General features: G+C 37.1%; 3 protein-coding genes across 3 annotated transcripts; 2 read left to right on the top strand and 1 right to left on the bottom strand.

Annotated features, from left to right (window-relative positions):
- Positions 5,875–6,525, bottom strand: LOC109223027. Its single transcript, XM_019387288.1, has one exon. It carries the CDS (start codon positions 6,195–6,197, stop codon positions 5,997–5,999), a length of 201 nt encoding a protein of 66 aa, XP_019242833.1. The 5' UTR covers positions 6,198–6,525; the 3' UTR covers positions 5,875–5,996.
- LOC109220774 lies at positions 8,166–9,751 on the top strand. The gene is made up of 4 exons (XM_019385245.1): positions 8,166–8,486; positions 8,595–8,753; positions 8,902–9,381; positions 9,728–9,751. Exons 1-4 carry the CDS (start codon positions 8,166–8,168, stop codon positions 9,749–9,751), a joined length of 984 nt encoding a protein of 327 aa, XP_019240790.1.
- On the top strand, positions 11,869–12,731 carry LOC109220790 (uncharacterized mitochondrial protein AtMg00810-like). Its single transcript, XM_019385262.1, has 2 exons — positions 11,869–12,419; positions 12,506–12,731. The coding sequence occupies exons 1-2, from the start codon at positions 11,869–11,871 to the stop codon at positions 12,729–12,731; spliced, it is 777 nt and encodes a 258-aa protein (XP_019240807.1).

The following is a 16,619-nucleotide window of genomic DNA, read 5'->3' on the forward strand; positions in this document are numbered from 1 at the left end:
TTTTCATAAAACATCAAGTTTAGAGTTTTTAGTCCAAAACACGTCAAACGACGTCCGAATTCAACCAAACTTACAGAACATGCTTAAACCATATATAAGACTTGTACCGGGCGTCGGAACCAAAATACGAGTCCGATACCACAATCTTTTAATAAAATTTCATTTTCATTTTCCTTAATCATTTCCAGAAAACAATTTCACACAAAAATTCATTTCTCGGGCTTTGGACCTCGGAATTCGATTCCGGGCATACGTCCAAGTCCCATATTTTCCTACGGACCCTGCGGGACCGTCAATTCACGGGTCTGGGTCCGTTTACCCAAAATATTGACCGAAGTCAAATTTATTCAATTTAATATCAAAATTTAGCATTTTTTTCTCACAGAATTCATATTTAAGCTTTCCGGCTACGCGCCCGGACTGCACACACAAATCGAGACAACCTCAAATGAGGTTTTCAAGGCCTCGAAAGTACGGAATGAATAAGAAAACAGGTGATGATCCTTTGGGTCGTCACATATAAACCCATAACTTTAAAAATATAATGGGTTCAATGTTAAAAATATTAAAATTGAATCCATAGGATTTAAATTCTGAATTCACCTCTACGTTGGGAGTATGAAATTTGGCTTAAAAAATGGCTCTCACGCGCCTACAAGGGTGAGGCAAATCACACATGGAATCTAGTCAGCTTTTGTGTCAAAGTGGAACAACAGAAATGGAGTTGGAGGGCCAAAATGGAACAAGGCTGAGTTAAAGTACCAAAATGAAAAATTAGACCAAATTTAATGGATTGTCTATGTATTTGGCCTTTCCATTTAGCTAAAGATTTTTCTATTTGTCCCATTTGAAGCCATTGAGAAGTATATAAAAGTAGCATGTGTCTGTTAGTAGGATTCCTTGGGAGAATAAAAAGCTTCTCTAGCTTACATTATTTACATATATACCTTCTCTCTTTTGATAGTTTTCTTTACGCATCTCTCAAGGATTAGAGTATTCATCTTTTAGGTACTTAAGCACTTAGTGGCTCCTTCTCAGATGGCATCTTCAACGTCCAATTCAGCGACAGTGATAAATCAAGAGACTGCAAGATGGGGCTGTCATCTACATAAGAAATTTTTCTTTTGGATTTTACAGAGATTCCAATGTCCTACTTGTAACTGTTAGCATCAGTGTCTCTCAGCCATGCAGGTTGCAAAGATGATCTCTCAAAGCTTGGAGAAAAAAGACAATCTTTTTTATAGAGGTCGGAAATGCTCATTGGTAGGATTGTTGTGAACAACTCATCACTCACAACGGGTATTTCTTCATAATATTTTCATTATCCTGTAGAACTTTGTTCTACAATGCATGAAAACACTATGAAGTGTTAACATGTTTTACACATTCAATCAAATTGACAGTAGTGTTTCCTTTTCTGGTGATCTTATTAAACACTTGAAACAAGAATGGAAATATTTATCTGGTGTTGAACGTTTTTTTATTAATCTTGTAAAAGTGCAAATAACACAAACAATTATGTTAGGCATAGGCTCGTGCATCGCACGGGCTTGAACCCTCTAGTTAACTATAGAAGAGAAAAGGAAATTTTACCTCCTACTTTCTGTTCTTTCTCTCACAAGACCACCGAATAGTATACAACTTCAGAAACCACGATCTCTGTGCACCATCTCTCTCTCAACGTCAGTCCCTTCTTCATGAATACAACTACGATTCTCCAGTGATTCATCTCCATTGTCTCACGATTCAAATTTTTTTGCTCCAAAAAGTTGTGGTAAGTGTTATAGTTGTTAGATTTTTGCTGGTACGTTGCTTCTTCTGTTTCTCTTTACTAATTTTTTAGAAATAATCACCATTGTTATGCTTTCACTAGAAAACTCGAAATTTCATCTCCAGTGGCTGATTCAACAACTCACAAGAGAGTTACCCGACATCGAAACAAGCCCAATTTGAGAAATCTTCGAAAGAATCAACACTTCCTTGTCACGACCCCGGTTCGCCCTCCGTGAACCATCGTGACGGCACCTAGTAAGCAGGAGAAAAGTCCCCAACCATTTGTACTCATGCCCTTCCTGTGCATCTTTTTCATGTGCAGATCCAGGTATTTCGACTCAGTCCTACCACCCCTGAGGCGAGGCGACTGCTATAGCAACTTCGAGGTATATCTGCCGCGTCCGCAGACCGAGGAGTCTCTTTCTATTCCTGCTGTTTAGTATTAGTCCATTCTATTTTTCAGTTCTTGTTAGACATTCTGGAGTTAGAGCTATGTAGTACTTTTTAGCTTGTGATTCATGGGTTTCCGGGTCTTGAATTTATGTATTGATTTTGAGAATTTATTATGGTGTGTGCCGAGCGGCACATTTAACCACTATTTATTTTCCTTATTTCTGTTTTAATTTGATTACTTCCGCAAATTTTGGTTTTCTTTTCCGCAATTTAGGCTTACCTAGTCGTAGGGACTAGGTGCCGTCACGATGGTTCACGGAGGGCGGACCGGGGTCGTGACATTCCTGATGCAGAATAGAGAAGAAAACTTATGGATGATGATTCAGGTGTTAAGGAAAAAGATACTTTATTTTCATTGTATTCAATGTATCTCGCTGTATTCCATGTATTTCATTGTATTCATCGTCTTTAGTTTTTTCTACTTTTTCAACATATTCACTATATTTAACTGTATTCAATGTAATTATATAATTTCAAAGCTTCTCTTTGTTTCACTATTTTGTCCAGCAGTATGTATTCAATGTATTGTAAAATGTATTCATATGTTTTTTTTAATTAATATAATTTATGTATTAAGATGTATATATGTATTCAAATGTATCTGCAGTATGTATTCATATGTTTTGCACTATAGATGACCTGCTATACTTCATATCTGTATATAAATCTATTTGTAAAGATACCGCTAAAAAATATTTTAGTAAACATATCACTAAAAAAAGGATAGATTGAATCTCTGAAGATTGCTCTCTTTTGAGGTGTTTTTCGGCTGAAAATCTTTTCTATAACTGGAAATACAAATTTTGCGTTATAATTGAGTTTGTTGAGTTATATTAGGAGTCTATCGCGTTAATAGAGTCACTTACAGTTTTTAAACAGCTGAAGAGACCTTTTTTTCCGCAGATTTCCGTTACTGTGTTCACGAATACAGCTCGCGAATATTTATGAATACAATCTATGTTTAGCCGGCTGGCTGTTTTTCACCGAGTTTTTTGCTACTGTATTCATGAATACAGTAGCTTGAATATATCGAATACACTCTATAACAAGTGAAAACATAGCTATAGGAAGTAATTACGTAAATGGTAGCAATAGCAAGTTAATAGCCACTAAACAATAGTGATTTCTGAAAATTTCTCGAAAAATCAAGGTCTATAAGCAGTATCATTTTAAATAAATAAGAAAAATTAAAGAATCAAGTAAGTCTTAACGTGACGTTAAAAGAACAAGATTTGCAGACCTGCCTCAGTGTTCTGGCTGCTCATTCTTTCTTCATCTTTGGGCCAAAACAAAAACGGGTTGGGAGTTCAAATACAAAGTCATAGATATAAAGAATTGGCATGAACTGTGGGACAAGATTTGCAGGTAAGACAAACATAGGATATTCTTGTAGCTATTTAGCAGCAACCAAAAAAGGTTGCAAATATAACTACGATAAAATTGTTAAAATATAAGTAATTCTTTTCCCAAAATTAATTTGATAAACTTTCATGAAATATAATTGTTCTAGGCGAAGTATAATTTTTTGAAGTCTTTTCATCTATTTATCTTTAAATGTTTTACTCTAGTGATGTACAAAAGCAGGTGTTTTAAAAAAAATCGAAGTTAAAATTTGGCGATTGCCGTTGGCCGTAAGGGGGTAAATTCGAGCGAGGTCGAATTGTTACCCGTTATGGTTCGAGCGAGGTTGAACTTTAACTTTGCCTGGCGACGTGCGGGCTTGGTGGAATGGTGAGATTTGCCTGTTGCATTGCTTTATTGGAGAACATTATTCGTTGTTGCATCGTTTATGCGTGCGTCGGGGCGAGCCCCGATTTATTTAATTTTGCTTTATTTGGAGAGTATTATGCATCGCGGTGAGTCCCAGTCCATCTAGTTCCTTCATTGACAGGACCGACGTAGAATTTTGTTGCTCGTGCTCCTGGGCATCCTGGGAGTTGATTACTTTGAACGACGTTCGGGCATGATATGTATTATTTAGCCGGCTGAACCAGCATAGGATTGCCATGGCGAGCGTACGTGCAAAATTTTTGCGTTCATGTTCTACCTGTGTTGGAGAGACTACATTTCATGGGATCACCGCCCAGTCCTAGGTTGTGGAGGTTGTTTCTTAGTATCGTCAGCTTGTCCTGATCCATTTCTGTTATTCGCAGTATGGTGTGGTGCGGGGGGTTTTGCTTGACCGTTGCCTGAGAGGCGATGTGGTGCGGAATGTTTTCTTGGTAGGTTATTTTGGTGGTGTTTGTCCTTTATTCGCGCCCCTGGGAGTGTGCTCATGTTCCTGTCCCAATCCAGGAAAAAGGAAAAATAACAAGTTAAATTCAGACGAAATCGTCCATTACCTTGACCTGATAGGTTGGCGAGGTGAGAGGGGTGCTGCAAGACGACTCAATTAGTCCCATACACGAACGTTGATTTCATATTTGGTAGTCCCATGCTTAGCTCCATTGTTGGTTGAGTTTGGACTTCTTATGGATGATAACTTACCTCGCCCGTTGGGATCTCGAGCTCGAGTCCCGATCATTTCCCGTCCAGGGTGCACAAAAGTAAAGGAGACGTGAGTTATATTCCGTACATGCGAGTAGAACAAGCTTGTTATTTCAAAGAATCATACAACAGGAAAACATCCTTTCCTAAGGGGGGGGGGGGGGCATACGCATGAAGTACAGATTGGTATTTGACAGCTCATGCTCACGACATGCCGAATCCATCACTTCCGCAAGAAATGAATTTCGTATAGATAGTAGACTTTGATTTCATGTAAAGATCTGACCAAGATTGATTCGGTTATTTCATAAGCTGGCTTACGAATTTCTCAAGTTGGTGTTTGTAGATGAAAGAGCGAGGCTACGACAACCGGAAAGTGCAAACCTAGCAGACTTTAGATTTAGAGAAAACTGAAATTTTGGCTAGAAAGTCCCCACAGACGGCGCCAAATGTTTGACCAAAAAGTGTTAAGCTTTTAGTTAAATTGATTAAATAAGAAGATTTTAAGGTAAATCCTAGCCAAAGATAATTTATCCTAGATCTAAGAAGGAGATATGGGTAAGTAGACAAAACATGTATAAGATTTGACTGTAACATTGATTAAATTTCATTACAAAAGAAGAAGGTGATGATTTTCACAACATTGAACAATGAAGAATACATAGATAAAAAGAGTCACCGATATATAACAAAGTAGAAACCCGCCCCTTTGATATGATGAGACCAGCAATATATATTGAAGACCTGAGCTTCCTTGCTTCTTGCCCCTCTGTAGGGGGAGAGAGATGAAGACGCCCCTCTCTCAGAGAATATGTGTGTCTCCATTTGTTTCAGCCCCCTTCTTCTTTTTTTCACTAAGTTTATATACTAGGTATTTTTCTTTACCCAACGGTCATTATTTATTATACGCGACCCTCTAAAGTCCCGTAACACCCAATTTTCCGTTCAAGCATTTTGAGCACACGATGTCGACCGCGGCCGAGGTGCGGGTTGCTATAGCATTATATGAATATGACTTCGGCCCAAGCGAACTCTTTACCGTTCCTTTTCACACGGAATCTCGGTTGGTCAGATTTTGACTCATACAATGCCCTCTTTAGAAACTTTAGCGTTCATATTAATAGGGGTTTGCGCATATTCTAAAACTAGCTAAATAAAAAGTAAAAGAGAAAGAAAGTCTTAAAATGATCAGAACTTGTAAGTTGTAACAGTTACAGGACGATATCTCCTTACAACTTATATATAGATAAGGGAGATTGAAACAAGAAATATAATCAGAATAATTATTGGACAACTAGACGCCTAGTGCAGATGGTGCAGAAATATTTACGTTTTTTCTTGAAAGAAAGCGGAACAAAGCAGAGTCTCCACTGGCTCTCCAAATCCACAGCTTGAATCATTCCTCCACAGTAAGGACAAGACCCTGCTGCTGTCTGTCTTTGTAGAACTCTTTCATCTTCATCGCAAACAAATACAAAGCACATCCCCTTAAAGTTTTTGATATTCCTCCTCTCCTCTGCTTCTTTATGTATACCTTTGCTTATATTTGATTGAGTATTTAACAATCAACCACTTTCCTCTTTCTGGATTGATTTGATTATGAAAGAAGAAAGATGTAAAAAATGAAGCTAAGTTTAATGGATATATGGTAGAACAGAGCTGGGTTAAAAGGATGATGGGTTTTGAGAGTAAGGTCCAAGGAAATATATTTACAAAGAAGTGGGAATCTCGAAAAAGCTAGTAACATCTCGAAGGATGGGACTTTTTTCTTAGATATGAAGATTCCAAGTACCAAACGAAAAACGTGACTGTTGAGGTGTGCTTTGTTCTGTTATGATGATTCTAGCGTCTAGATGAGCTTTTTTTAATTTCTAAAATTTTCTTTTGGATAAACTTGAACAGGGAACACTAGATTGTTTTCTTTTCATCGGAGAACAATATCAAAAATTAATACGCCATTCGTTTTAATTTAGATGAGATAGTTTGACTCGATACAAAATTTAAGAAAAAAAAATGATTATATTTGTGATTTTAAAAAGTTAAGGGGTTAAAGTTTATGGGGTCATGATATTTGTGTGATTATAAAAGCTTATCATTAAAGATAATGTGTAAAATGAAGAGTTTAAAGTTGAATTATTTATAAATTTAAAAATATGTCATTTATTTTGAGACAAACTAAAAAGAAAAATACCCCATCTAATTTGAAAGAAGGAGTAATAACATGTAGTTGTCAGTGAAGGTTTTGTTATGCTTAATTCTAGACAAAATGACAAAAATAAATCCCTCATATATTTGAGGTAGCTAGGTCCAAAATATAATAATCTTTTAGTACTTTTCAATCTTTAAGTTTACAAAAAATGAATAATTTTAATATTCCTTAAACAATTAACAAACTCCAATGGTTAGATTTAATGAGAATTATAAATTAAATAAAAAAATTAACCGGAACTCACATTCGGAGATGTAGTTTATAGTTTCCGTTATTTTTGGTACACTCTAGGTGTCTTGTCGCGGGAGATTATGAGTTAACTAGTACATAACACACAAAATAAATTTTAAAAATATAACACAAAAAACTAATGAGGTTCAACTAAGCCTATGTCTTCGAGGCAAAAGCAAAAAAAGTTTTCACTATCAATAACAAAAATAATATAAACTCCAATTGCAACCCTTATATATAGATCCCAAATAATTCTTAAACCTATAAAAGAATAATTTTTTAGACGTACAAGGACAATTGGTATCCCATAACTATTTATAAGGATAATGACCAATGAGTTTCCTAAACCTACAAGAACATCTACTATAATTAGGATTCACAAAATTCAAGCTACAATCGATATGTCTAGTGCCCCTTTTAACTTTTAAGGTGCAGTTTCTATTAGCATATTTGAGTGTCACTTTCATGCATATGTTGTAGTTGGGCTTAATTATCTGTATTGGGCTGATTCTTTATTCTTTATAATAGGAACAAGGTAGGATCATGTATATATGTAGTAGAAGATTCCAGATATTCTCACCGGGTCATTTTACCAAACTTCATTCTCTCTCTCCTTGTGTATGACAGTTATCTTTCTCTCTCGATCTCGTTGTTAGCTTCGAATCCTTGGATTCTAACATGGTATCAGAGCCATGGAAATCACATAACCTCCCCTCGTGTGGTTGATTTTCATGGTAATTTCTTCTTATTACCTCTGTTTCAAGATCGATTTACCATGATTTCATCGGTGATTTGCCCTAATTTTTGTTCTCTATCAATTTTTGATTTTTTCCTCCAGTTCTAATAGAAAATTGATCGAATATCTCATTATTGAGATCTCCAGTTCAATAAGTGATTTTTTTTTGTATTGTGTAGCTCAACGAAGGTACTTTTTGGTTAATCATGGCTGAGGTTTGCTTTCTATGTGGGTAATTTGATTCCAAGCTGGTAACTTCTGTACTACGTGTTCGTGATGGGTGATCAAAGCGATCGTGTTGAACAAATTGACCAAAATCCGTCTTTAAATCCTAATAATCCCAATCCGTCTTTCAATCTTCATTTTGATGATGAACTGATTTTTCCTCCTTCTCACCCTTTTTATTTGCACCCTTCTGATAATCCCGATATTATGATAGTTGCTAAGCAATTCAATGGTAGTTGTTTTGGTGCTTGGAGAAGGGGAATTATAATTGCACTTTCTGCAAAGAAGAAAATAGGGTTTATCAATGGTAGTTATACTCGTCCTGATGTTGATTCACCACTCTTCATTCAATGGGAACAATGTAATAATATGGTCATTAGCTGGATTCTCAACTCTCTCGACCTAGACATTTCTCAAAGTGTCATATACTCGAAAACTACCAAAGGACTCTAGTATGAATTGAATCAACGTTATGGACAGCCCAATGGTGCTCAAATGTATGAGGTTCAGAAGGATCTGAGCGCAGTTTCTCAAGGTTCTTCTGATATAAGTGGATACTTCAACAAGGTTAAAAGGCTTTGGGATGAAATGGAGTCTTTGAATACAAAATCTTATTGTGCTGTGAGTGAAATTGTGGAGGTAAGCATAAGATGATAAAGAGGGATCAAAACTAAAGCTAATGCAGTTCTTAATAGGCTTAAATGAAATCTTCAACAATGCTAGGGGGAACATCCTAATGATGGAACCCCTTCCTGATGTGAGCAAAGCCTACTCTTTGGTTATACAGGATGAGAAACAGAGGGGTATTCAGAATCTCCATATGTTTCAATCTGATTCAGCATCATTCTCTGTTGGATCTAATCTCCCTGGTCCTTCATTCCATAATCCAAAAACCACTCTCAATACTCAGAATCAGAAATACAACTTCACTACTCCAAATCAGTATCAAAGAGGAAACTCTGATGCAAAGAGATCTCCAGAACCTAGGAAATCTTTCTGCCGGTATTGCAAGAAGAGCGGGCATGTAATAAAAACGTGCTATAAACATCATGGTTATCCACAGAACTTCAAATTTGGCAATAAAAATGTCAGAGTTGCTGGCAATGTGTACTCAAACTCTGAGGTCAAAGCTGATGATCCCACTGAGAATCCCACTTCTTCCACCATAACCGCAGACCAATACAAACAACTTATAAGCATTCTCCAACATGTCCAGGTTTCCGATGAGGTCAGAATGAGTTCCCTACTGCCTCTGCTAATTTTGCAGGTATACTTGCATGTTTTTGTCATAGAAGCTGTGGTTCTTGTTCATGTCAAAAGACTCATTTAAATACTGACTCTTGGATTATAGACTCTGGAATAACTGACCATATGACCTCCAATAAATATTTACTTACCAATATAACTGACCTTCCAATTCCTATTCTTGTCACATTACCTAATGTTACAAAGTGAAAGTAACTTCTACTGGTATAGTACATATTAATTCGATTGTCACTCTTTCTAAGGTCCTTTATCTGCCTACATTTAAGTACAATCTCATTTCTGTATACAAACTCATTCTTGACACATCTTTGTTGTTAACTTTCTCCTCTACTGCATGTTTCCTACAGGGCCCTTCTCTTAAGAAGCCATAGGGACTTGGTAAGATGGCTGAAGGGCTCTATCTACTCAACTCTACCTCCACAGAACCATATGCTGATTCTTCTGCTGTTCCTATTCCATTTTTTGTTCATGTAAATACTGTCACCGTGAATAAGTCTCATATTTTGTGGCATCATAGACTAGGACATCTGCCATTTTCCAAACTACACAAAATTACTTGTATCAATGTTCCATCTTGTGATAGACAATCTTTCATTTGTGATGTATGTCCACTTGCAAGACAACAAAGAATTTCTTTTCCTTATAGTCAGTCTCATTCTTTACATATTTTTGATCTTATTCATGTCGATGTGTGGGGACCATATAACACCGCAACATACAAAAATTGCAAATATTTTTTAACTTTAGTTGATGACTGTAGTAGAGGTACTTGGACTCACCTTTTTAAGTAGCAAGGGCAATGCTCTTTTTGTTGTAAAATCATTCTTCCTAATGGTTGAAACCCAATTCAACCTAAAGATTAAAACCATTCAGACAGATAGTGCCCTTGAACTTGGTGCCAGTCTTGAAGCTACCCAATTTTTCCAGTCCAAAGGAGTTTTACATCAGACATCTTGCCCTTATACACCCCAACAAAATGGTATAGTCGAAAGAAAGCACAAAACACTAATTACAAACAGCCCAGGCCCTTCTATACCAGTCCAAACTTCCACTTTATTTTTGGGGAGATTGCATACTTACAGCTACTTATTTAATAAACAGATTCCCAATTACCTTGTTATCTGACAAAACTCCTTATGAAATCTTATATGGCACTCAACCTTCCTACAGTCACTTGAGAAGCTTGGGTTGCTTATGTTATGCTGCGGTCCCTAAACCTCTTAGAGAAAAATTTTCTCCTAGATCTACACCTTGTATTTTTCTTGGCTATCCTCCTGGAAAAAAAGCATACAAGTTACTACAACTTTCAAACAAGAAAATTCTTTTTTCTAGAGATATTGTTTTTCATGAAAATATATTTCCTTACTCAGAATCTACCTCACCTAAAATATTATTTCCGAGTCCTTCTAATTCTTCAGATTATGATTACCCTACTACTTACCCTCCCCACCACACTTCTTCATCTTCTCAACCTATTCCTTCCCCTCAACAGATTGTTCCAGCTGCATCTTCTCACCACAACACTCCTTCTTCCTCTACTTATTCTCCTATGCAGGCCAATTCTACTACTCCTTTTGTGCAGTCCTCTTCTGCACCTTCTTCCTCTTTTGTTTCTCCAGTCCATATACGTAAAAATGCTCATAGGTATCCTTCTAGACCTCATCACCTTCCTTCTTACCTAAGTGATTATGTGTGTGAAACTGTTTCCTCCTCTTCACCTTTCACTTTGACTTATATTGCTTCTTTTCCCAAGTCAGTTTGCTTTAGTAGTTTAAGTTCCTCTAATCAAGATTTACTTAAGGCTTTAGATAATGTTCATGAACCTACAACTTATCACCAGGCAGCACAACATCCTGTTTGGCAGGAAGCAATGTTAAAAGAGTTTGAGGCTTTTAAGGCAAATGACACTTGGGTCATTGTACCCCTTCCACCTGGTAATAAACCTATTTGGAATAAGTGGGTGTATAAAATTAAACATAAGTCAGATGGAAGCATAGAAAGGTTTAAGGCAAGGTTAGTTGTGTGAGGGGACACTCAACAAGAAGGGGTTGACTATACGGAAACTGTTTCCCCTGTTGTTAAAATGACTACCATTAGATCCATCATAGCTGTTGTTCTTAAGAAGGGTTGGAATATGTTCCAACTCGATGTAAATAATGCGTTTTTGCATGGGAACTTAGATGAAGAAGTGTACATGAGGATTCCTCAAGGGATGGTAGTTTCTGGGACTAATATGGTATGCAAATTGAAGAAATCTTTGTACGGTTTAAAGCAAGCCTCTAGACAATGGTATTTAGAAGTGAGTGAATCTCTCATTTTCTTGGGTTATTCAGTCTCTAAGAATGATTGTTCTCTTTTGCTAAAGTCTATTGATGGTTTCATTACTGTTGTAGCTGTTTATGTTGATGACATTTTGCTAAGTAGCAATGATGACACGGAGATGTCTTCCCTTAAATAGTTCCTGGACAGCTAGTTTAAGATTAAGGATATGGGGCACCTTCATTATTTTCTTGGCTTGGAAATATTGTCTGAGCCTGAAGGAGCAATTGTATGTCAAAGAAAATTTACTTTGGATCTTCTCTCTGAGTTTAACTGCTTGGATTGCACTCCTGTAGCTAGTCCCTTGGATGTTGCTGTGAAGTTCAAAGATGTTTCTGGGGAGCTCTTGTCTGATCCGACACTCTACAAACAGTTAGCTGGCAAACTAAATTTCCTCACTAATACTAGACCTGATCTTGCCTTCGCTGTTCAATATCTCAGTCGATTCATGCATGCTCCTTCCTCTGTTCATCTTAGTGCTGCTTATCATGTTTTGAGGTATGTCAAGGGTACTTTGGGCCAGGGGTTGCTTATTTCCAAAGCCTCTGATTTTTCTCTTCAAGCATATTGTAATTCCAATTGGGCCACTTGTCCCACCTCTCGGCGATCTGTTAGTGGTTATTTTGTTTTGCCTGGAGGTTCCATTCTCACTTGGAAGTCGAAAAAAAGCATACAGTCACTCTTTCTTCTGCTGAAGCAGAATACAGGTCAATGCGTCAGGTTGTTGCCGAATTGGCTTGGCTAACCAGGCTGCTCAGTGAGTTATTTGTGACTTTTATTATTCTAGTTCCCTTACATTGTGATAGTCAGTCTGCAATCAATATAGCTCGGAATCCTGTTTTTCATGAGCGCACCAAGCACATCGAGCTCGACTGTCATTTTGTGCGCGAGAAACTCCATGAAGGCCTTATGTCCTTATCCTTTGTCCCCAGCAGCTTGCAGCTTGCAGACATGCTAACCAAGCCTCTCTCGGGCGTGCATCATCGCTCCATTTTGAGCAAGTTGGGTGTGGCGAACCACCCTCCAACTTGAGGGGGGGGGGGGTGTTAGCATATTTGAGTGTCACTTTCATGTATTTTGTATTTTGGGCTTATGTTGTAGTTGGGCTTAATATAATTATCTCTATTGGGCTGATTTTTTATTCTTTAGAATAGGAACAAGGTAGGATCATGTATATATGTAATAGAAGATTCCAGAGATCACCGGGTCATTTTACCAAACTTCATTCTCTCTCTCCTTGTGTATGACAATCTCGTTGTTAGCTTCGAATCCTTGGATTCTAACAGTTTTTGCTAGTTTTGGTTTATTAAAATATATGGTGCATTTTTTTTTTACTATAGTTTCTAATGTTTGGCGGGAGTTTCATGTTGTTTTTGGTGAAATCCTTTTTCCAGAATGTTTAGTAAATATTTAATAGAAATTAAAAATGCTCACTTGCAAAAAATATAAAAGACTAAACTGCTTAAAAATATATTTTAGGGATTATTATTTAAATTTACTCCCAAACATAAGGGACCGATTTTGTTATTTTTTCCTTACTTTTCTATTTATGTTGAACAAACAAGGTGGGTTAGGAACTTAGGATTTTGGAAACGCATATCCAAACTCCACGGTAATTCAAACTTCAACACAAATATTAAACAATATGTTCTACACCGACATGTATTAAACTAATACTAGTAACTTTGTAACTAGAAATGATTTTAAATCGAAAGTATTATCAGGCTTCAGATAAACTTGAAAGGAGTGAAGAATAAACTTAAATCACCCAACCACTTGAACTAAAAAAAATCAGTGAATATAGAACATATTTTTAATTTATATATAATATATACATAATCGTATATAATTAATATATAATTTATATTTATCATCTAAAAAGTGAACAGCGAATCCGACCGATAATTTGGATAAAGATCCCAAGAGACATTGGACTTGAGAATATCTTTATTTTGCATTCTTAATTTACTTAGAGGAATTAACCTAGCCATTTATTCAATCGCGTAAATTAAATATAGCCGGAAAATATATAATTATGTATAAATGATATATAATTTAAATATGTCCTAAAAAAAGTAAATAATGAATAATTATTCGTGTAAATATCCTTGTTATTTACTTGGAGGTGCAGAGGTGTATCGGCCCAGTAACAAATTGGATAGACAAACTCTACTTCCGCTTGATCGTTTGTTTCCTGAAATTTTTCATGTGGGATGAACTAGAGAAGTTTTATTGTGTGTCTCACACAATAAAACTAGTTTATCAAATGTACTTGGAGGCCAGAGGACAAGACCCGGGACGTTAGAAATGCTTTAGATAGTCTAGTGTTAGATTTCTTTTTTACTTTTTATTTTATTTTAGACTATGATAATTCTCAACTGCGCATTTAGATCACATGAGCAACCTTATATAATGGAGAAGTTGATGGTTGCCTAACACCTTAATTAAATCTTCTGACTTTTGATATTTTATATTTTTTAATGTAGGTAAGTTTCACAAACGGTCATATCAGTATAATTCTTTTCTCCAAAATCTTATAATTATATTTTCGAACAATAAAATTATAAGACTTTTACCTACTAACACAAAATCATAATTGTCGAAAAGCTCAATGTCACGATCCAAAATCCCAATTAAGGGATTGTGAAGGCGCCTAAATCCACTTGCTAGGCAACCAACACTTAATAGTAAATAAAGAAGCAAAACTAAATATTTAACAATATAATATCATAAATAAAGAGTAAAAGTTCCGAAATTTACATTGCAAGTCTAAAGACAATTACAAATTTCATAAACACCTCCCAAGACTGGTGTCATGGAGTACATAAGTTTCTAAAGAGTACTAAATATAAATTCAGAAATGAAGTACAATACTGTTTGATACAATTAAACAATAACAAAGGTAAGGAAAGTGACTCCAAAATCCGGGAACGGGTATGCAGCACTACTTCGAGTTTTCTGATATGTCCAAGCTAATCACCCCTCGGAGCATCACTATGACCATTGCAGAATCTGCATAATAAGCGCAGAAGTGTAGTATGAGTACAACCGACCCCATGCACTCAATAAGTATCAAGTCTAATCTCGACGAGGTAATGATGGGGCTATGACAAGACACTTACTATAAACTTGTGCAAGTAATAAGCAAAAAGCAATAGCAATATAGAGATATGAATAAAAGCATTAGATTAAATAAGAGAATAGATAACATGGTTCATAGAGTAACAACATGGCATAACCTCGTGAAGCAAACACCATAGAGTAAAAATCTGTAACAACCCGACTGGTCGTTTTGAGCTTTAGTATTCTGTTCGGAAGTTAGAGACTTTAAGTAGCTTCATATGATACATTATGACTTGCGTGTATAGTTGGTTCCGATATTCGAGACGTTTGGGATTGATTTGGAAGAATGATTCTCAATTTGGAAGCTTTAAGCTGAGAGAGTTGGCCAAGGTTTGACTTTTGAGTAAATGACCTCAGAATCGAGATTTGATTGTTTCGATAGGTTTATATTGTGATTTTGGACTTGGGCGTTTCTTTGGATTGGAATTTTTATATTACTAAGAAGTCTTGACTCTATTTGTCGAAAGTTGACAATTTAAAAGTTTGGAGAGTTTTGGGAGTTGACTTTGATGTTATCGGGCTCCAGTTGGTGTTCTTGGACCTTGGATGGGTTCATTTAGTTGATCGGAACTTGTGTCCGTAGTTTTCTCGTAATCCGGAATGTTTAAATATTATTTGGATGCGTTCGCCGAAGTTTGAAAGCTTGAGAGTTAAGAGAATGATTGTGACATTCAATTCTTGATTTTGAAGTTAATTATGGTGTTTCAAGCCTTTTGATAAGTTGAGGTTAGGTATATGGACTTGTTGGTATGATTGGACGGACCTCTAGTGAGTTTTGGGATGGTTTCCGACCACTTCTAGGTCTTTTTGAGCTGCTGATAACTGGCCGTAGGATTTTGAATTGCGATCGCGGAGGTCCTGGCAGCGTTCGCAAAGAGCAAAAAGCATTTCGGGGCTTTGAATCGCGATTGCAGAAGGAAGGACCACGATGCATAGAAGAAATTTTCTGCTGTTAGTAGTATAACTTCGGGAGCTTATATCTTGAAATGGAATTTGATAAATATCCAGCAATAAAAGTTTTCGCCCTTTAAGTCTAGTTTTCAGAAAATTTAATTGTTTATTATTTGGAATTTTGTACAAGGAGTTATGGCCATTATACCAAAGGGTGTGTGTGTAGAGGAAAGCTGGTCTTCTTCGTGTTCGCCTGCAGGAATCACGTTCATGAGGGTTGAGGCTTTAAGCCTTCGCGTTCGCGTTTGGGACTATGGATTTGCGTAGTGTTGAGCTAGGCTGGTCAGGTATTGATGGGGTCTTCATTGCGTTCGTGTTGGTGTGTCCGGGTTCGCGAAGGTCTGGTAGAGGTGTTCATCGCGTTCGCGAGGAGAGTGCCGCTAATGTGTAAAGGACATTGTGGCAGTGTAGAGTCTGAGGGATCTTTACATAGGTCTCACAACTCACATACAAGCTTAGTAGAGTCTGAGGGATCGGTACGGAGACGTCTGTATTTATCCCCCAGAGGCTACAGAGTTAGGAAAAACTTCGCATCTATTCTTTCCTGTCGTGCGGTTTGGTTTCTCAATGCTAATTGAATTTCTACTATGTTCTTTTGCAGATGCCGAGAACACGCGCTTCCTCATCCGCTGATCAGTAGCCCGAGCCCCCAGTAGCAGCTCCCACGAGGGGCAGTGGGCGAGGCCGAGGTCGAGGTAGGGGCAGGGCTCAGCCCGGAGCAGCAGCACAAGTGGCGGAGCCTCAGGTTGAGTTTGACGAGGAGGTTCCGGCCCAGGCAGTTTCGGTGGGCCCAGATCAGGTCCCAGAGGGGTTCATTGCTACCCCAGTACTTCAGGATGCTCTGGT

This window comes from Nicotiana attenuata, chromosome 2, assembly GCF_001879085.1.
Source record: "Nicotiana attenuata strain UT chromosome 2, NIATTr2, whole genome shotgun sequence".
Taxonomy (NCBI): Eukaryota; Viridiplantae; Streptophyta; class Magnoliopsida; order Solanales; family Solanaceae; genus Nicotiana; species Nicotiana attenuata.